This window comes from Zonotrichia albicollis, chromosome 21 (assembly GCF_047830755.1).
Source record: "Zonotrichia albicollis isolate bZonAlb1 chromosome 21, bZonAlb1.hap1, whole genome shotgun sequence".
Classification (NCBI taxonomy): Eukaryota; Metazoa; Chordata; class Aves; order Passeriformes; family Passerellidae; genus Zonotrichia; species Zonotrichia albicollis.
The window spans coordinates 4,700,947-4,723,009 of NC_133839.1; the positions used below are offsets into that span (position 1 = coordinate 4,700,947).

Consider the following 22,063-nt stretch of genomic DNA (forward strand, 5'->3'; position numbering starts at 1 on the left):
CATCTCCCAAGGCATTTTGCAGATACTGAGTCATTACACGAGGAAATGCAGTTCCTCCCAGCAGCATCTGACCCAGAGCACGTGCCTGCCTTGGAGGGAACTGAGTCCATGCAAACGAGCCTGATGCTGGGAAAGGTCAAATGGCCAAAGGCTTTAGGGAGCTCGGATACTGGGCTGAGGAGAAAGGCAGCTGCCTGGAATAAACTGAGTTCAAAATCCTGGCTTTGATGGACACTTGGTGTATCCTCAGCTGAGCCCTACAATGCACCCATTGCCTGGGGTGGCACAGACAGCTGAGAGCAGCTCCCACACCTCGTGGTGTTGATGGGGTGACAGCAGCTAATAGCTGCTCAGTACCAGCAGCAGGGCTCAGGCAGCAGGAGCCTGCTGTGGCACTGTTCTCTGTCACCAGATGCACAATCCAGCTGTGTTTTTGGGGACTGTGACCTTTGATAGCACAGCCAAGGTTGTGCAGCAGAGCCGTGGTGCAGCACTGGGCTGCATCGCTGCACTCTGCAGTGCTGGCAGCAGCTCACACAGCCTGTGGGGAGCCTCCAGAAAGGACCAGAAGAGGCAAAATGGGGTTTGTGGGGAGCAGGAGAGCTCAGTGCAGGCCCTGGGGAGGAGCTGGAGTGCCATGGTCCTCCAGGACTGAGCCATGGCTGCTGGATTCTGCTCCAGGGCACGGTTCTGCTGGCCCTGGGGCACCACATCTCCTTGCTGAGATGCTCAAAGCCTGAGCCAAGCTGAGAGCAGCTCCCACATCTCGTGGTGCTGCTGGAGTAACAGCAATTAGTGGCTGCTCAGTACCAGCAGCAGGGCTCAGGCCGCAGGATCCTGCTGTGGCACTGTTCTCTGTCACCAGATGCACAATCCAGCTGTGTTTTTGGGGACTGTGACCTTTCATAGCACAGCCAAGGTTGTGCAGCAGAGCTGTGGTGCAGCACTCTGCAGTGCTGGCAGCAGCTCACACAGCCCGTGGGGAGCCTCTAGAAAGGACCAATAAAGGCAAAATGGGGTATGGGGAGAGCCGGAGAGCTCAGTGCAGGCCCTGGGGAGGAGCTGGAGTGCTGTGGTCGTCCAGGAATGAGCCATGGTGAAGATTTGCTCCAGGGCACAATTCTACTGGCCCTGGGACACCTGTGTCTCCTTGCTGAGATGCTCTCAAAGCCAGAGCCAAGCTGGCAGGGGGATTTTGGCCTGCAGCAGGCACAGATCAGCTGGTGGCTGACATGCATTTCATTTTCCTGTTAGCAGCACCGCTGGGTGAAGGAGCAGCTTCTCCTCTTTAGCTCAGTCAGCTGTGGCATCCTCCCTTGGCACTCTGCTCCCACAGGGCATGGCCTTGAGGATGCTCTCTGCAAACCAACCCTTCCTTGCAGCTCTAGAGCTCCCACTGCACATTCCAAACATCAGCTGAGGTGGGGCTTCCTACCTGCACCCAACACTGACAGGGGATGCACACCCTGCACCACCTGGGCAAGTGTATTCATGGAGGGGTAAATATATAAATGTTATATTTAAAGTGACCCCACAAGTGATTAGCTTATGCCCTCAAGCGTGAGATTTAATTACCCTTATCTGAGCCAGCACAGCTACAAATGTTAATCACATTATCATCCAGCAAGCTTATGTTCAGCAAAGTGACTACTCCTTTCTGCTAGGAGAGGACGCCTGCTCTGGCAAAGAATTAGTTATTAATCTCACTTCTTTCTGTCCCACAATGGCTCAGGGAGAGCACGATGGATTTGAGGTTATTTAGTGCCAGCTTTTCACCCAAATTTCCCTTTGAAAAGCTGGGGTGGTTGCAAGATCAGCAGAGCCCAGCCGGACACAGGGATGTTGAGAAATAGCTTCCTTTTAGCTTGTCATCACCAAAAAAAAATTGATCTGAAGTCACTAGGAAAGAGAAAAGAGGGTGTCCTGTTGCCACAGCCACTTAGGAGAAGGTAAGCACACTGTAAATCTGCCCCAGCATGTCTCCATGACCTCAGGCACTGGTGAATTATAAAGGTTTAATGCAAACCCTGTGAAGCAGCACTTACTCACTCCAAATTTACTGAGCATTAATTTCAGCAAGGCCCCGCTCCTGTAGAACAAGGCAGGATAAAAGAGGAGAGACCAGGTGGATTTTGCCAAGTTCAGTTCCCCACCTCTCAGCCTTAACCACAGCTTGCAATGAAGTGTGGTTGGACGAGACTGCAGGGGAAAAGGAGAGCACCAATATCATCCCTAATGCTGTGCATGGGACCTGTGAGAAACAGCTTTCATAATTTTTCATAGTTTCAAAAATTGTCATAGTTTAGGAAGGTTTATTAAACCTTATCAAAAATAAAACAGAACATTGAATAAAGAAAAAAGGTTACGGTGCTGGGAGAAAAAGATTTTCCTTGCCATGTGCTCAGCCCCCTCACAATGGAGGTTTTCCCTTTTTAACCCTTTAACCCCCTCTCAAAATTCTGCCCATCAACCCCTTCTTTGCTGTCCAGTGGTGGAGATCTCTTCCTCAAATCCTGACTGGAGCTCAGGTGTTCCACAGTGACAAGCCAGCCCTCCCAGATGTCCCTTGATAACCATGTGAGGGCGTACAACATAACTGTAAATCTATAAAACATTTCTTAACCTATATACATGATATTTGTCTGTTAATTGTGAGAGTCAATCATGGCATTGCTCATCTGTCACAGACCTGTCCCTGTGTCCCCCTTCAGTGCCAGCAATAACCAGCCTGACAGTGTCCAATGCTGCCTTACCCCGTGGCTCAGGGAGAATTAGCATTTAAATTGAGGTGTTTCAGGAGGTAAATCACACCAGCCATCCCTGCTGCTCCTGGTGTGAGGTGTCTGCATGGCTGCCGCTCAGCACCATCCCCTCCACACAGCCCCAAACCCTCCATGGGGCTGGGAGCTCCCATCAGCATTGTGCTCTGTGATGGTGTTCACAGGGGTCTTAGAATGAGGGAAGAGATGAGAATGTTGACTTCATGTTTCAGAAGGCTGATTTATTATTTTATGATATATATATATTATATTAAAATTATACTAAAAGAATAGAAGAAATTATTTCATCAGAAGGCTAGCTAAGAATAGAAAAGGAATGATAACAAAGCTTTGTGGCTCAGCTCTCTGTCCAAGCCAGCTGACTGTGATTGGCCATTAATTAGAAAAAAGCACATGAGACCAATCACAGATGCACCTGTTGCATTCCACAGCAGCAGATAATCATTGTTTACCTTTTGTTCCTGAGGCCTCCCAGCATCTCAGGAGGAAAAATCCTAAAGAAAGGATTTTTCATAAAAGATGTCTGTGACAGTGTTCTGCCAACACAACCTGATCTTCCCACAGACCATCTCCCAACATGCCCCAGGTACCACAGCCCCCCTCAGGGCCACACAGGGCTAGCAATGCCACTGAGCACTGAAGGGAGCTCAGCCAGTGGTGCCCAACACTGTGGCACAGAGTGAACACGAGGTTCATCAATCACCACCATGGATAAAATGGGCATCCTCTCCTGAAGCCATTTCCAAAGGAAATACAAAGGAATTCACACTGAGAGGAGAGATGGAGAAGCTGTGAGCAACAATCAGAAACACCTGTGGCTGGAGAAAAGCAAAAGAATCCCAGGCTCACAGATTTGTCATTCCAACAGGATTGGAATGGAATTTAAATCTCATCCCACCCCACCCCTGCCATGGCAGGGACACCTCCCACTGTCCCAGGCTGCTCCCAGCCCTGTCCAGCCTGGCCTTGGGCACTGCCAGGGATCCAGAGGCAGCCACAGCTGCTCTGGGCACCCTGTGCCAGGGCCTGCCCACCCTTCCAGTGGATCAGCAGCCTTGTCCTGAGCCTAGAACCTGGTAGCAGGAGCACCCTGACACATCTGGCCTGTGTGCCATCCCTCCTTGAATGGAAGGTCTGGGCAATACCCAACACCTGTGGATGGAGAGAAATGTGCCCATCTGCAAGGGGCTGGAGCTGCTCAGAGCCTGCCAGGAGGATCCATGTCCTGTTCCATGGATCTGCTCCTCAGGGTTTCCCCCTGCATTAGCTTTGGCACCACTGACAGCCAAAGGCTCTGACCTTGTCAGCTTCCATAAATCCACCAACTTCCAGCTCTTTATGGCTCGATGGAGACGACAGCCAGACCTCCTGGACAGCTCATGGAGCTCCTGCTGTGGCCACTGCGAGGTGACCTGGGCACAGCTTCCCTATGGGAATGTTTTATCCAAGCTGAGAGAGCTGGAGGCAGGCTGGACACGTGCTGTGGGTGCAGACTGCAGTGCTGAGCTGAGCCAAGGCTGTGGATGCTCTCCCACAGGTTGTTTGGGTGCTGTTTGCAGCCCTTCCCTAAGTGCTGCTTTCCTTGGCATTGTTTGTAAGGAAGACAACAAATGCAAAACTCCCACTGACTCCAGGGGAGCCAGGACTGCCCACTGGGGCTTCCTAAGGATGCTGTGCCTGACTTGCATCCAATTCCTCTGGGATTTGGGCACAGCAGCCCCAGTTTTCCAGGGAATCCCACACCCCAGCTGTGGTGCCCTGGGAAGCACAAGCACAGCCTTTTAATATTAATATTTGCCTTTCTAATGTAAATTCAGACCCAGCTCTCCACTTAGCACACACATCCATTCTCTTTAACAACTTGAGATCTTAAACATTTCTCTTTTTTTTCCCCACTCTCCTAAGCTTCATTGTTAACCTTTAAGATGAAGATAAGGTATAAAGGTTTGGAAAGGAATCAGGAGGGACCTTGGAGATGAGCCAGGAGCAGTGTTAATACTGGGCTGCACATCATATCTCTTCAGTTCTCCTCTCCCCCCAGGGTGACTCGGACTGCTCTTGACTACCACCATGGTATTACAAACTCTAATGAGGTTTGGAAAATAAGAAACCCACTGCGGCGTGGGAGAAACTAATAGAAATTGTTTTGTCTTCTCTCTATTAGTCATTAGAAGCAGAAGAAAAACAGCCACAGGCAATGGCAGGGCTGCAATACCACCACACATTTCATATACTGGCACTCTGACAATGTCATTTCAGCGCAGTTATTGCTCCCACTTCCCCTCCTGTGCACCAGTGTGGGCTCCAGCTGTGCCAGCATCCCTGTGCCACCATCCTGAGCCCAGGGTGACACCAGTGCCTGCCCAGGGTGCCCATGCAGGGTGTTTGGCCAGCCCATGGCTCTGCCAGCATAGTCCATCACCAGCCCGGTATCCCCAAGGGACAGGGACAGACCCAGGCAGGAGATGATTCCACCAGCAGGCAGCCAGAACACATGGAGAATTAGCTGGGATTTGTGACTGCAGCTGCAGAGCTGCCTTTCTCTGTGTGAACTTAATTACAGAACCACAAAACTATGCACAGGGTGACGTGACAGCACCTGCAGTGACCTCACCCCTGCCACCCTCCCAGGGAACTGTGATGCCAGGAGCCAATGGTGCCAGGAGCCAAGCCCCAGTCCTGGGCTCAGTGAGGTGCCCGGAGCCCTTCCCATGCCCCTTCGCTCCTCCCAGCTCTGTGACCATCGTGCCCTGGGTGCCTGATGACAAGTGGCAGTGTCATCAGTGTCATCAAAACCTCCAGATATTTGCCTGCTGCCCATGGGTGCCTAATGACAAGTGGCAGTGCTGTTATATGCTCCAGATGTTCATCTGCTGCCCATGGGCACAGATGACAAGCGGCAGTGCTGGCACACCTTCCAGATGTTCATCTGCTGCCCATGGACACAGATTGTGAGTGACAGTGCTGCCACACCTTCCAGATGTTTGCTGCTGCCCATGGGCACAGATGGAGTGTGGCAGCACTCCCTGCAGGGCTGGGGCCAGGCACTCAGGCTGCTCTGCCTGTGCTGGGGGAAATGAACTGGCACCAACATCTCGAGCTTTCACCGCCAGGGAGTTGTCATTGAAGGCAGCAGCCCATGGGACACTGCTCCTGCAGCACCACAGCGGCAAAAAGCATCTTTGGGGCACAGGGAGGAGGGTGAGGGATGCTGGGCCTGTCCCCACTCCCTGCTCCAGGTTTTCTCTGCACAGAGCCACCAGCATCCAAACCAGATCACACTGCCCAGGAACAAGGCACAGAGGAAGATTTGAGGGGTCTGGATTGTCGCAGACATCTTTTATGAAAAATCCTTTCCTTAGGATTTTTTTCTCCTGAGAAGCTGAGAGTCCTCAGGAACAAAATGCAAACGTTGATTATCTGCTGCTGTGGAATGCAACAGGTGCATCTGTGATTGGTCTCATGTGGTTGTTTCTAATTAATGGCCAAAAAAAAATCACAGTCAGCTGGCTTGGACAGAGAGCCGAGCCACAAACCTTTGTTATCATTCTTTTCTATTCTATTCTTAGCTAGCCTTCTGATGAAATTCTTTCTTCTATTCTTTTAGTATAGTTTTAATGTAATATATATCATAAAATAATAAATCAAGCCTTCTGAAACATGGAGTCAGATCCTCATCTCTTCCCTCATCCTGGGACCCCTGTGAACACGGTCACACAGGATTATGGCACAGGGCTCCCAGCAGAGCTTTTCCCCCCCTTTTGGGACATTGGGTACAACTGATGGGGCCCAATCCCAAACCCAGCATTTGCTCTCAGGTTTGTGCAGTCACAAGCTACACTGCAACAGGCAGAGCAGCAAATCCTGCACCTCTGGAGAGGACACTGGGCATGGGAAAGAGGAGGACAGGATTTTGTGCTGCACTGAGGACTGCATCCAAGCCCTGCTGCTACCTCAGGAGCAGGTATGGCCTGACAGCTGGCATAGCTGTGGAATGCTCAGATGTCCCCACGCTGGTGACTGCTCCTGACTGCATTGCCTGGAGCAAGGATTCGCATTGCTAAGGCAATGTCAAGCTGATTTAGTCCTTGGATGGGGAATCTCCATCAACCAGTGCTTGCACTAGCAAGGAAGAGCAGTGAGGGGCTGCTGGATGTCAGCCTTGTCCCTGGAGGTGACACTGAAGGGGCCCCATGGTGTGAGCAGCACAAACACACAGCCCAGCTAATGGGGACCAGCACAGCGCCCATACGGTGATAGAAAAATGCTGCTATCACACCCTAAAGTCACAATTTACTGCTTCAAACCTTCCTGTCTCACTCTCCCCTTGCTTTTCAGCTGAGTATAATCTGTATTTTCATGTGTCCTGAGTGGGCACAGAGCTCCCATGGCCCAGCTCTTGTGAGATGAGGGAGGAAGAAGCAGCAATTCCTCTCTGCAAGGCTGTAAAGCCCATAAGAACCCCCTGGGATATAAGGTACTCCATAAATCTGAGCTGTTATTATAAAACCAATCTCCACCACATCTCTTAATAATGCAGATTAACTGTCCAGTACCAGCACTATAATTAATATCATAAAAGTCAGAGATGGGAAAGGCCAGTGAGGCCATCCCATGGACTGCTCCCCACAGCACAGGGAAAGGAGAAAACTCCTCAGTGCCACCAGATCCTGGGGCAGTGAAGGTGGGCTTGGCACCATGAAGGGAGCAGTGACAAGAGGAGGTGGCACATGGATCACCATATCTCTGTCAAAGCCAGGAGGGGAGCAGAGCACAGCTCTTGTCTCTGCAAGTACCCAGTGCCAATCCCTCATCCCTTCCCTCCTGTGCATACAATCAGGGAATTATTTAGGCTGGAGAAGACCTTTGAGGTGAGTCAAACCATTAATGCAGCACTGCCAAGGCCACCAGTAAACCATGTCCCCAGGTGTGACATCCACATGCCTTTGAATCCCTCCAAAGATGGTGTAATGTCACAGACATGTTTTATGAAAAATCCTTTCCTTAGGATTTTTCCTCCTGAGAAGCTGAAAGGCCTGTGGAACAAAATGCGAACATTGATTATCTGCTGCTGTGGAATGCAACAGGTGCGTCTGGGATTGGTCTCATGTGGTTGTTTCTAATTAATGGCCAATCACAGTCAGCTGGATCGGACACTCTGTCAGAGACACAAGCCTTTGTTATCATTCCTTCTTTTTCTATTCTTAGCCAGCCTTCTGATGAAATCCTTTCTTCTATTCTTTTAGTATAGTTTTATGTAATATATATCATAAAATAATAAATCAAGCCTTCTGAAACATGGAGCCAGATCCTCATCTCTTCCCTCATCTTTGGACCCCTGTGAACACGGTCACATATACTTGAGGTGTTGGGGCATAGCTTGGACTTGATGATCTCAGAGGTCTCTTCCAACCTCATTATTCTGTAATTCTGTGATTTTGTGACTCTGTGTCTCTGTGGCACAGCCCTGCTGCTGCTGTGTGGCAGCTCCGTGGCAAGTGCTGTGGGATCAGCTGTGGGAATGCAAATCTGCGCTTCCCCCGCCGCAGCAGCGCTAACAGGATAATGAATATTTTCATCAGCTGCAGAGAATACAAACATCTGTGCAGGCTGGGGGAGTGGGGAGCAGGGCTGGGGGGAGGAACAGCTCCCTGGCATCCCTCACTGCAGGGGCAGCAGCTCCACTGCCAGGGAAGGGAAAGTTCTGGTCCCTGAGCCAGGAGAAGGCCATGGATGGCATTCCCTCAGCCCAGTGGGTGTTGGCACTGGCTCTGACAGCAGTGCCTTGGCTCTGGGCTGTGCTGCTGTCTGTAAGAGCCTTCCACGCCTGGAAGGGACACCTTCCACTGTCCCAGGCTGCTCCCAGCCCTGCCCAGCCTGGACTTGGGCACTGCCAGGGATCCAGGGGCAGCCACAGCTGCTCTGGGCACCCTGTGCCAGGGCCTGCCCACCCTCTGATTGAGTAACTTCTTCATCCTCTAAATCTCACAATCATGGATGTACAGTAGATTTTGGGCTCTGGCTGCAGGGCAGCTTCCACCGTGGCCATCCCTCTTCCTCTTCCTCCCTCTCCCTTGGGCTGAGGCACACGCAGGGAGCAGTGGGGCTCTCACAGGCAATGACCCAACCTCACTATCTGTGAGGTTATCCTGCTGCCTGCACAGACAGGAATGGATAGGAGCAGCTCAGAGGTACATCCAGAGCTGGGATGGGGCAGCAAGAGGTGGCTGCAATGGCCATGTCCATGTTCACCAAGGATGTGACAGCTCAGTTCCCAAATCCTACCTGCACCGGGTGCAGAACCACTCTGAGAACCTCCAGTATTCAAACAGCCTCTCTTACAAAGCATCTCTTCCACCCTGGACTCCCGCATTGTCTGACACCACACCTGCTTTTGTTTTTTTTTACAATTAAAAATGCTCCCAACCTGCTGCAGAAGCACAGGGCTGCAGACTGGGCAACACCAGCTCAAAGCCACACAATCTGTCATCCTTTTTGATGGCATGAGAGCTGTGAAATGGAAAAGGATGCAACAGTGACCTGACTGATGGAATGCTGTGCTAATTGCATTAGTCATTTATACACTGGATTGGAAAAAAACCTCACTGCTAAGCCTGGCCAGTGAAGATGTGCTCAAAATACAGTGTCTGTATGTGTGTCTGTGGGCTCTGAAACATCCCACAGCAGCTCCCACCTTCACAGAGCTGCTGAACTCCTCATAACCCCTTAGTTGCTACTCAGGACTACAGCATGAGGTGTTAGCCTGCCTTGGAAAGACATCATTGCTTCCAACTAGCGTGTCTGAGGCTTCAAAGTTGTGAGCAGGTAATAGAACTGCAGCAACAAACAATAAAAAGATGAATGAAATGGAAGGCAGCCACTGGAAAAGAGATCCATCCATTATCCTGGCCTGAAGGGTAATAGGTAAACAAGGCACTGGTGCACAGGCTGGTGCTGGGCTCAGGAATAATAAACAGCACAATTATAACTCCTTTGCTTGGAGGTTTCAAAGAGAGGGAGGAAAATGGAGGGGCAGGAAGGGTGATATTGTAACCACTTACAGACATGATATTTGTGTTGCTGGGGGGAAGAAAATGTGAGCTCCAAGCCAGGGGCACCAGCAAAGCCCCTGCAGCCTCTCCCACCCAGGTGTGATGCTGAGCCCCCATTCCAGTGCCTGGCATACCCAGGGGTGGGAGCGTTGTCTTATATATCAAGAGTTCTATTATCATTATAGTGCAAGGGTACCATATCAGCAGAGTTTCATACCTCCTCAATGTCTCTCATAGGCATCTCCTCTAAGCACTGACTCTTCCTGGCCCTTGCAGTAACCATCCTCTAACTCCAGATCCCACCAATCCACTCTTTTATACCCACTGTTCTTATTGGGTACTGGTGTGGCCTCTTAAGATCAGGCCTGCTCCTAATCTTTAGCAATTGGCTCAACTGCAACTCATTGGGGGATATGATCACATTCTATATCGCCTTCATTTACCCATACTGTGTCCCCCTACATGGGAGGGCACCAGGTGAACAGGGGATGGGTGGAGATGGTTCCCAAACAGCCCTGGCAGGGATGGCACTGAGCTCCAGCTCACCCTGCCACCACCCTGCTGGTTTATTGAGGCGTGGGAAGCATCCAGGGAAAGAAGAGACAGATTTAAAATGAACTAGCCAAACTCCTCATCAATATTATGAGAATTCCTTGCATCATCTCAGTGACCTGAGAGCACAAAGGGAGCTGTGTGGAGGCAGAGCCTACTGGAAGCAGCTGGGGCAGTGCCCATCCCTCCCTGCAGCACCCCCTCCAGCCTGCTCCCTTCCCTTCCCCAAGGCTGCAAAGAAGCAGCAGCCCTGTTTTATAAATGGCAATGGGGGGAACAGCATCCTGCAGGGCTTGAGTTGCATAGGGAAGGTCTTGGGAGGTTGCAGTTTATTGAAAAGTCTGTTTTGGCCTGCACGTTCGAAGAATGAGTTGGAGCTCTTCAGCTCTCAGTCTCAGAGTTGTTTATTTTATCTTATCTATAAAAATTTTTCTCCTGTCCAGCTGAGGTCCTTCCAGTAGGACAGTTCCAGGCACTCTGCCTGCCCCCAGAGCGATGTTATGTCTTTATACTAAAAACTACATATAACATGTTTACAATTATTTTCCAATACCTATCACCGATGTTAGACAGCAAGCTTCTACTCTAAACCAATCTAAAAGTGCCAAATCACAGCAGAAGATGGTGGTAGAGAAGAAGAAGAAAGGCTGGACACACCCAAGGCCCTCCATCTTGTCCCCAAAACCCCTCTTCTAAAAACCCCAAAATCTACTTTTTCACCTAGTGATAATTTCATTATTACACTACTTAAACTTCTGTGCTTTTCAAGTCTTCATACAAAGCTGGTAATTTGCTCAATAATCAAACCCACAGGTGCTCTGGGCTCCGTGCCAGGGTCTCTGAGCCCTCTGGCAACTCTGGACACCCAGAGGGATGCACTGAGTTCCAACAGGAAGGGTGATTCCAATTTGCAGGAAGGTGCTCGGCCTGGCCCAGCCCTGGCTCCTCCACAGCCATGGAGATGGAGGATGGAAACCTCCTGGTGCTCAGCAGGGAGGGAGCACCAATGTGAATGCTCTCCCTGCCTCCCAACCATTCTGGCTCCTCAACACCTCAGAACTCCCTGGACTCACTGCATCTCTGCTGGGAGGAATCCAACAGGGGCTGTGTGGGTGTTGCTGTGTCTTCCTGGGGCTTTGCCAGGCTGGAGCATCAGCCAGGATGAGAGGCAGAGGTAAGGATGGGAAGGGGAGACAGCTGCTCCCAGCTGCCATGATGCCCTGACATCCCATTTGCCATGCAGCAATAATCCAGCAAATAAAGCTGGCTCCACGGGCAGCATTTTGGGATTTCTCCATATTAATGGCATAAAGGCAACAGTCTGAAACTGCAAACAGCTTTTAAACAAAAAAAAAATCTATTCCCTCATGGCAAAGAGACAACACAAAAACAGATAAAGAATGAGCAAATAACCCATTTGGAAAATAATTCCTCAGTGATTTGGGAACGGCACAGGGCTCAGGCTCTGCCCCACCGTGAGGCAATGGGGGGAAAATCACTCTAATCTAGTCTTTAGTGAGCTTCATCCATGGCTGAGCCTCCCAGCTAGACCAGGAGGTGTGACTGGAATAGATCAGCTCCAATCCCATCTCCTTATTAACCTCACAGAGCACTTTGCCAACAGGAACAATCATTTTGAGGAGAGGAAAGGGGTGCTCAGAAGAAGATGGCTCTGGATGTGCTTTTGGCTCAGCAGTGGAAGGACCAAGAGAGGCTTCTGGTGAGTGATGGAAGATTCCTCCTCAATCCCCTCCCAAAGTGCCCATGAGGGACTGCACAGAGAAGCATCACTGGAGGAGTGCTTTGATTTAAATCCTTGCAATAAGGCAGCAGCAGTGATGGTGCACTCCTCCGAGCAGGAACCCTGATGCTGGCGTGTCCAACAGAGCAGCCGAGCAACCCAAGCTCCACACAAGCTAACAGGGGTTATTAAACAACCTTGGTACAGAAGAAGCTGCCCCCAGAGCTCCTAACTGCTGGAGCAGAGCTGCAGGGATGCTGTGGAGCTCACATCCTGCTGGGCTGTGGCTGCATTGGCACTGAGGGATGGGGAAAAGCGTCCTTGGCACCAGCTCAAAGGGCCACGTGAGCAGAGCCAGGCTCCAGGCAGCACAATGAGGTGTTGTGTGGGAACCCAGGACATCCTCTGGCTGTCCAGAACAGCCAAGACGCCTGCCAGGGGGCTCAGAGACCCCGGCACAGAGCCCAAAACACCTGTGGGTTTGTTTATGACCCGTGGAGCAAATTACCAACCTTGTATAAAGATCAGCAAGCCACAACAGTTTAGGTAGAATAACAGTGAAGTTATCATGGGGTGGAAAAGTAGATTTTGGGGTTTTTGGCATGGGGGTTCAGGAGGCAAGATGGAGGGATCTGGGTATGTCCAGCCTTTCTCCTTCTTCTTCTTGGCCTCCATCTTCTGCTGTGATGGTGGCACTTTTGGATTGGTATAGAGTAGAAGCTCACTGTCTAACATAGGTGATAGGTGTTGGAAAGTAATTGTAAACATTGTACACGTAGTTTTTAGTATTAAAGACATAACACTGCCCTGGGGGCAGGCAGAGTGCCTGGAACTGTCCTGCTGGATGGACCTCGGCAGGGCAGGAGAAAATTTTTTATAGATAAGGAACAATAAACAACCTTGAGACCGAGAAATTAAGAGCTCTGACTCCTTCTTCAAGCGCCAGGCTGGGAAAAGAGACTTTCCAACTTTTCTCGGGGTCACTCTGACAAGCTAGAGATCCCAACAGTGTTCCATCAGTGCTGGTGCATGTGGAGCACATAGCAGGAACCAGGCTGGCAGCTGCCCAGCCCTGCTGGGGCTCACTGGCCTCAGCAGCCAGAATCTGCTTCCTCCACCCATCCCCTGGGTGCTGCCATCTCCTCAGCCACACAGCTGAAGGCTTTGGATAAATGGTAAAACGGCATCTATTAAAGGGGAAACACAATCTGAAGCATCACTGACTGCAACCACACATTGATCTAAGACCTCCCAAGCTGTGCTGCATCTTTACATCCATCAGCGCTCTGCATCCTGAAGGTACCCACTGCACATCCCAAGCATTTCCAGCTGGTCAGATACCAAAGAGTCATCGCTGCTGCACCTGATCCATCCCACTGTTGTGCTCAGCTGCCCACATGGGATGGATCAGGTGTAGCTCGTGCCTCAGGAGAGACCAGAGGATGGCCCAGGCTCTGCTCAGTGATGCCCAAGAGTGGAAGCAGAAAGAGGTGATGAGCAGAAACTGCTGCCAAGGAAGTTCCATCTGAACATGAGGAAGAACTTCTTCACTCTCTGTCACAGACATCTTTTATGAAAAATCCTTTCCTTAGGATTTTTCCTCCTGAGAGGCCTCAGGAACAAAATGCAAACAATGGTTATCTGCTGCTGTGGAATGCAACAGGTGCATCTGTGATTGGCCCATGTTGGATGTTTGTAATTAATGGCCAATCACAGCCCAGCTGGCTCAGACAGAGCGCTGAGACACAAACCTTTGTTATCATTCTTTCCTATTCTATTCTCAGCTAGCCTTCTGATGAAATCCTTTCTTCTATTCTTTTAGTATAGTTTTAATGTAATATATATCATAGAATAATAAATCAAGCCTTCTGAAACATGGAGTCAGATCCTCATCTCTTCTCTCATCCAAGAACCCCTGTGAACACTGTCACAACTCTCCAGTGACCAAGAACTGGAGCAGATTGCCCAGAGAGGATGTGGAGGCTCCGTCACTGGATGCAATCCTGTGCCCTGAGCTCCAGTTGCACCAGATAACCCAAACTGGTTCCTTCCATGGAACCTGGCCCATCCTGCAGCCACCAGAAGGGCAGACACTCTAATAATTAATCAGTGCTGCAGCCCCTTAGGTGGCAAAGAGGCCTCCCTGACCCCCAGGGGATGGAAATTCTGCAGTAACTGATAAGTGTTGCCCAGGCCAGAGTGTGCAAGGCAGCTTTTCCCAGCACAAAGGCTCGCTCCCAACCCCATGCTGACATGCCTGGCAGATCGAGAATATCCTATTTATTAAAGACACTGAAGATGTGGCAACATGGGAAGCAGACACCATTCAAAAGATTGTCACATCTGCATAGCTAAAGGATCCCAGCAGTCATAAATCCCTCTAAAATACTCAGCCCCTTGTTCTGATAGCAGGTTCTTGCTCCTACTTCGCAGAAACAGGCTTTTAATCCCTAGTATTAGGCAGCTTCCTGCTATGTTTCAAATGCACCAAATTAAGGGCTTCTCTAACAGCTGGTGTCTTAATGCTCAGAGAGGTTCTTGAATATCTATGAAAATCAGAGGCAAATTACATCTTTTAGTTAATAATTTCTTCTCCATTAACCTCCTTCTCTTGCCTTGTTAAGGGATGATGTAATGGTGCTTCTACACCGTGACCCGCCAGCACCCCTGGCAGCCTGGCCCTGGGGGAGGACACTGCATGATGAGCCCTTCTCATCACTGCCTGCTGCTTCTGGAGCCTCACTCAGATGGGTAAAGGGCAGCTGTGCTGACCCTCCAGGCTGCTGGAAGCGTTTCTGGAGCACGATGTGCTGTGAGCTCCTCATAGCATGGCACAGCCTGAACCACATGGGCAGCCTGGCAGGATGTTCCTGTTCCAGACCTGCTTCCTCCTCTTATCTTATATATTACAACAGTTCTATTATCACTATATATTGTCTTATATATCAAGAGTTCTGTTGTCTTATATATTGTCTTAAATATCAAGAGTTCTATTATCATTATGGTGCAAGGGTTCCATGTCATCAAAGTTTCATACCGCCTCAATGTCTCTCATAGGCATCTCCTCTAAGCACTGCCTGTTCCTGGTCCTTATAGCAACCATCTGACTTCTCTCACTACTCTTTTATGCCACCAGTTCTTATTGGCTCCAGGTGTTGCCTGTTATCATCCAGCCTGCTCCTAATCTTTAGTAATAGGGTGGAGCTGCAATTCATTGGGGGATAAGCTTACATTCTACATTACCCATACTGTGTCCTCCTACCTCCTCCTGCCCCTCACTGCTGCTGACTTAACATAGCATAACAAAACAATTACAATTATAAACATATTAGACACAAGCACAAACATAACAGTTACTTATGATGTATTTTAGCCTGAAAAAATAAAAATTAGTAACACCTTTAAGCTCCCTCACAAAGATTAAAAGAGCTACCTTATATTTACAAAGTAAACATATAATTCTCATTACAAAACCAGAAAACAAAACTGCAGCTATTCATCCCTTCGTTATACAAAACCCATCACAATGTAAAGAAAATAATCTCATCTCAATAGAGAACAAAAATAAAAGTACATTTTTTGGTAAAGTCACAAAAGCATTCACTACCCTAAAATTAACCTAGAAAAACAAACAAGCTGATATAAGTAAACCAGTAACACCTAAAAAAAAAAAATACTGTCAAAAGATTAATAAAAAACAATCACAAAAAGCCACACTAAGGCAACACATGATCCATAGAATTCTCCAGTGTTCATCATTCACAAAAAAGAATCCTCTAATTTTTGAAATAATTCTAATTCTGGGACTGAAGAGACTGAAACGAAGCAGGTTGTATATAGAACTTGGCTGTCAGTGCACAGCTCCTCACTGGGAAAAGCTTCTCCCCACTGGCCAGCATGGCAGGAGTGGTGCCAGGAGTGGTGCCAGCCCTGGGAAGAAGGACTAAAACTCCTTTTGTAACCACAAAACCCATCAGGCAGAGCCCCAGGGAAGGTGGGCACATTGGAAGGTGCCATCCCAACAGCTCAGGTGGTTTATTCCAAGGGCAGCCCCAGCAGGAATTGTTCCTGGTCCTCAGGACTGCCCAGAGCTGCATCCTCAGGATGCCCTCAGAGGGGGAAGATGTGAAGAATCCACAGGATAATCCATCCCCACAGACAATGGGGATGGAATTGTGTGCTTTCCAGGTGGAATTCAGCCTTGAGAACAGAGGATGCATTTGCTACCTGGAAGGAACAAAGCATCCCTTAGACCCACCAGCTCATCATGTGAAAACTTCATCTCTGCACCTCTGGCTCTGATAATTCTTTTGATTCTGATGATTTCATGACAATTCTTATGTGAGGGAGAGAAAGCAAAGAGGAGTCCACTGGGAAAATTGCCTTTGTGTCCTGTCAGTTGTCACTCCCAGCAAAAGCTTTTGCTGATGCAGCTTGTGATGCCTCTGTCATCAAGAGAGCAGAAGGCCAGAGCTCAGCTCGAATCCACAGCCTGGGAAGTTTTGGTCAGCTGGGCAAAAACAACTGGAAAAGCTCAGTGGGCAGAAAGGGTGAGGACCCACAGGTCCAGCTGAAATCAGAGCAATGAGGTATTGGTGCCTGAACAGGACATAAAGAGGTGCTGGGCAGGGAGAGCTGTGTCTGGTGGGGTGTGGGCTGGAGCCTCTCCTGACTGTGATTAGTGCTGCTGCTTCAAAACTCACAGAGCCACCCTTGCTTCCACCTGATCAAAACACAGCTGCACTCAGAAGACCTAAAAATAAATAACTAAATAACTCACCTGCCAGCCCTGAATTCAGCAAGCTCCCCTCTGTGAGCCCTGCAAGGTGAAGGCATTCACCTTCAGCTCATTTACATGATTTACCATGCCACATCCACAGCTCCTCCCAGTGCTGTGATGGGGGCACTGAATAAAACCAGCTGGCACTGGCAGAAAACACAGCAAAGGAAATGTTCTTTGACACTACACACAGCCAAATAGCTCATTGTTGCAGGGCATCATGGAGATGGAAGACATCAGTGATAAAAAAGAGATGAGGCAACACTCACAGCAAAGGAAATGCTCTTTCACACTACACATAACCAGTTTGTTGTTGCAGGATATCATGGAGATGGAAGACACCAGTGCTCAGAAAGAGATGAGGCAGCATTCCTGAGAAAGTCCCAAAGAGCCCAGCTGGATTTGTCTCATCTTGACAAGATACAGCCCAGGAGGCTCCTGTGCTGCTGCCAGAGGGAAGGATGAGCAGGTAGGAAAGCCATGGGTGCTCCTTGTCCTCCTGCTCTCTTCCCCTCATGAGCAAATCAGAGATGCTGGCTCTGTCCCACTGGATCTCAGTCCCATCTCCCCACCCTGATATTCCCAAAACTCAGAGCAGAACCAGGACATACCTGAAGGTCATCTGGAACACCTGGCCTTGGTTGACGTGCTGGCTCCTGTTGTTGTAGCCGTGCAGCATCTCCCCAAACAGGGTGTCATTGAACTTGGCATCTGCCTTCAGGCACTTGGGGCCCTCACAGATGTCAGACAGCATCAGGCAGGACTTCCCATCCGGGGCCAGCTTGTACTCCTCCACACACCTGTGGGGCACCATGGGCAATGTGAGATGAGCAAACCACCCCAGGAGCCTCTGCCAGCTCAGCCAAGCACCACCAACACCTGCTGCAGTTGTCTGGACGTGTGAAGGGTCACAGAAATCTTCTGCCCTAGGTTGGGTGACACTGAATAGGGTCACAACCCCCTCCCTGCTGTAGCACCATGGCCCATCTGCCTGCAGTAGTGTCACAGACATCTTTTATGGAAAATCCTTTCTTTAGGACTTTTCTTTTTGAAAAGCTGAGAGGCCTCAGGAACAAAATATGAGTAATAGTTATCTACTGTTGTGGAATGCAACAGGTAGATCTTTGATTAGCTTATGTTAAATGTTTGTAATTAGTGGTTAATTACAGCTCAGCTAGCTCGGACAGAGAGCCGAGCCACAAACTTTTGTTATCATTCTTTCTTATTTTATTCTTAGTTAGCTCTTTGATTTTTTTTAAATTCTTTTAGTATAGTTTTAATGTAATATATATTATAAAATAATAAATCAGCTTTCTGAAACATGGAGTCAGGTCCTCATCCCTTCCCTCATCCTAAGATCCCTGTGAACACCATCACAGGGTAGGGCTTGGAGCACCCTGGTCTGAGGGAAGGTGTCCCTGCCCATGGCAGAGGGGTGGAAAAAAAGGAGCTTTCAGGTCCCTTCCAACCCAAACCATTCCATGATTCCATGCTGTCCTGTCTGGAGCTGTCTCTGTGCTGGAGAGCAGAGCTGAGCCCGCTGTGTGTCTGCTGCTTGGGCACAAACATTCCCCACGCCACAGCAAAGCAAAATCAAGCTTCTGCCCCTTCTTCCACCTAGAAATACCCTCCTGCAATGAAACAGCTCCAGCCTGGCTGCTCCTCTGCTCTCTGATCCCACTTTCAAGCCTATTCTGAGTAATATTCATATGTTCATCTTTGACTGGCAGGAAGGGAAACTGAGGCAGGCAGCAGGGATGTGATTTAACTGCAGACACTGGACACCTCAGTGCAATCTTTTGTAAATGTGCCATCCTGCCTCTCCTCCTCTTCCACCAGCATTTTTGTCATTTCCCACCACCTTGGGCAACCTCTGTTCCCTCCCTGCTCCTTCCTCCCCTCAGTGCTGTAACACCAACCCCACCTCTACCCAGGCTTGCTTCCCTTTCCCCTTTACTGCATTTTACTGCAAGCAGAACTCCCACCCGTCTGTCACACTTCTCCTTTCCTGTTCTCAAAGCACAGCTCAGCCTTGAAAAGGGATTATGAAAACATGAATGGAAAAACAAACAAACAACAAACAAACAAACAACAAAAAAAAAGGAACGAGTCTCTGTCCTTGAGGATGCAAGGCTGAAATGCAGATTCGTGTGGGTGGAGACCATGGAATGTCCCAAGATTTTCCAGACCTTCACCACAAAGGGTGCTGGTGCCCACATGAATTTCTAACCCCTTCTGCTGAATTTCTAACCCCTTCTGCAGGCACGAAGCAGAAAATGTGCTCCGTTTTGGTGACTCAGTCACTCTGTGCTTCTAAATAACAATAAAAAAGGTAGTGGGGGGAGGAAAAAAAAACAACAAAGCAGCAAAAATGGGATAAATAAAGGAGAAACTGGCACAGGCAGAGCTCCCTGGGCTGCTCTTCCCAGCAGTCAGAGCTGTGTGAGGTCTTTGCTGCACCTGCAGGCATCGGGACTTGACGGATGCTCCTTGGAGTTATTGGTAGCAATTCACTCCCCTTCTTGCTTGTGGGCATTTTCTTTCCAAAAGGGCTTTTTTTTTCTCCCTTTCTTCATCCTAATCTGTCACACTGGGACATGGAGTAAGTTCCTGAGTGTGCCTGAGAGTGTGAGGCAGCCGTGGGGCTGGGGCAGGCGATGGATGGCTGCAGCTGTGCAGCATAAAGCCAGATCATCACTGAGCTCCTTTTAGAGCATGCTGCAGCCAGGGAGATTTTCCTCAGAGAAAATGCTAAACTGTGTAGGATTATAAGATCCCGGCCAAAATCAGGGATGAGAGTCTATTTTTAAGGGAGGCACAAGGGAGGGGGAAAAAAAAAGTAAATTTTAAAAGTAGTATTTTTTAAACAAATCCTACACCTTCCCCTCCAACACACAATGTATAATTTTTGGGTCCCTTCACAGTGAGTCACAGATCACACTGTACTGTCACACAGTGGGGGAGAGAAGGAAGGTGCATCTGCTCACACTGCTCCTCACACTTCCCTCAGGAACACCAGGTGCCTCCATTCCCTGCTGGAAATCAGCTCCATCAGCAGCCTTTTTCTTGGACACTCAGCTCCAGGCTGGGCTGGGATGGATGGCACAGGAGGTGGCAGGGATAGAGATTCACAGAATCACAGAATCACTGGGTTGGGAGAGACCTTCAAGACCATTGAGTCCAACCCAACCCCAACCCCTCAACTCAACTGTGGCACCCAGTGCCACATCCAGGCTTTGTTAAACACACCCAGGGATGGGGACTCCACCACCTCCCTGGGCAGCCATTCCACAACTTTATCACTCCTGTAAAAACCTTTTTTCATAATATCCAACCTAAATTTCCCTTGGTGCAGCTTGGGAGGAGATGAGATGAATGAAAGTCCTGAGGTAATTCCCACAGGAATTACTGGAACATCATGGAAAAGACAAGAATTTTTGATTATAGGTAAAGACAGAAGCAGTATTTTGGGGCTCATGATTTATCCATCCCTTGTTTTAGCAAATTGTAATGAAGAATTAACGATTTTAGCTCAGGCTTTGAGCCCACATTGGTAATTCCCAAGAATACTCCAATGGCCAAGGCTACTGCTTTACCAGCACACACCACAGAGCAAGTCATGCCAATACAAGAGCAGCAGGTGCTGTTTGAATGTGCAGATATAGAAAATGCTGTTTTTTGGATAAAGGGCATTGGCTGTGATCATCCACAGATAACCTACAGCTTGAAGTATAAACGATATAGACTATAAAACAATAATTATAGGAAAGGGTTGCTCATTGAGTATAGACAGTAGTACAAGTATAGACAATATAGACTATAAAACAATAATTATAGGAAGGGGTTGCTTATTGAGGAGCCTTGGAGGGGACCGACTGTGGAAGAGGTTTTACAGAAACTTCTGAGAGCCAGAGAGAAGTTTGATAAGAGGATCCACATTCACACCTGAAAGAATTTCTTACCAAGGTTGTTGACACAGAAACCAAGAAAGAAAGAAGGATAAATAAGAGAAAACCTGCAACTGCATGTTCCAAAGAGCACTTTGTTTGTCTTTCCTGACCAATGAGTAAACTGATGAGTTTTGTAAGAATGTATAAAAAGCATGCATGCTGGAATAAAAACAGTTTGAAGTGCTGCTTTGAAGTGTGACCATCTCAACTATGACAACTGCCTGGAGGGGACTCACCCACAGAACATGAAGATGGTGCTGGAGGAGGGGTCGTGGGGCAGGGGCAGGGTCTGCTGCAGGCACAGCTGCTCACAGCCACCGTTGAAGCCGTCGGAGCAGTCGATCCCTTTGGAGTAATCGTAGCACCCGGTGCCATCCTTCATGGGCCGCAGGTCCTCGGGGCACTGCAGAGACACGGGACACAGGAAAGGTCACCTGGGCATCCTCTCCCCACCCTGGGAGTTGCAGACATCTTTTATGAAAAATCCTTTCCTTAGGATTTTTCCTCTTGAGAAGCTGGGAGGCCTCAGGAACAAAATGTAAACAATGATTATCTGCTGCTGTGGAATGCAACAGGTGCATCTGTGATTGGTCTCATGTGGTTGTTTCTAATTAATGGCCAATCACAGTCAGCTGGCTCAGACAGCGAGTCTGAGCCACAAACCTTTGTTATCATTCTTTCTTTTTCTATTCTTAGCTAGCCTTCTGATGAAATCCTTTCTTCTATTCTTTTAGTATAGTTTTAATATAATATATATCATAAAATAATAAATCAAGCCTTCTGAAACATGGAGTCAGATCCTCGTCTCTTCCCTCATCCTAAGACCCCTGTGAACACCATCACACAGAGCACAGCCCATCCCAGAGCCAGTGCTGCTGAACTCCCTTTCCAGCTGAAGGAGATGAGCTGGTCCTGAGTGATGGATGGGGTAGCTCAGCATCATCTCACACAATCCTTGGGAAAGGGGCAAGGATTTGGTTTGCTGCCAATGCCTTCCCCCTCATCTTCCCTCTGGAAAAGGGTGAAAACCTTGGGGCAGCAAAACACAGCAATAAAGCCTCAAGCCAGTTCAAGGTAAAACTTCACAACCTTCTGTATTTGCTCCCTGTTCCTCCAAAATCCACTGCAACCCAAAAATAAACACCTCAGCACCTGGGACCAGCCCAGAGAATAATCTCAGTCCTTGGGAATGATCTAGAAATCCACCT

General features: G+C 48.9%; 1 protein-coding gene across 2 annotated transcripts in view; it reads right to left on the reverse strand.

The window, feature by feature from the left end:
* ASTN2 (astrotactin 2) overlaps nucleotides 1–22,063 on the reverse strand; it is a 352,662-nt gene that overhangs the window by 128,471 nt on the left and 202,128 nt on the right. For both annotated transcript variants that reach the window (XM_074556304.1, XM_074556303.1), the window contains 2 exons: nucleotides 21,092–21,258; nucleotides 17,517–17,705 (listed from right to left, as the gene is read on the reverse strand). In XM_074556304.1, coding sequence (XP_074412405.1) covers nucleotides 17,517–17,705; nucleotides 21,092–21,258 — 356 coding nt within the window. The remainder of the gene's footprint in view (nucleotides 1–17,516; nucleotides 17,706–21,091; nucleotides 21,259–22,063) is intronic.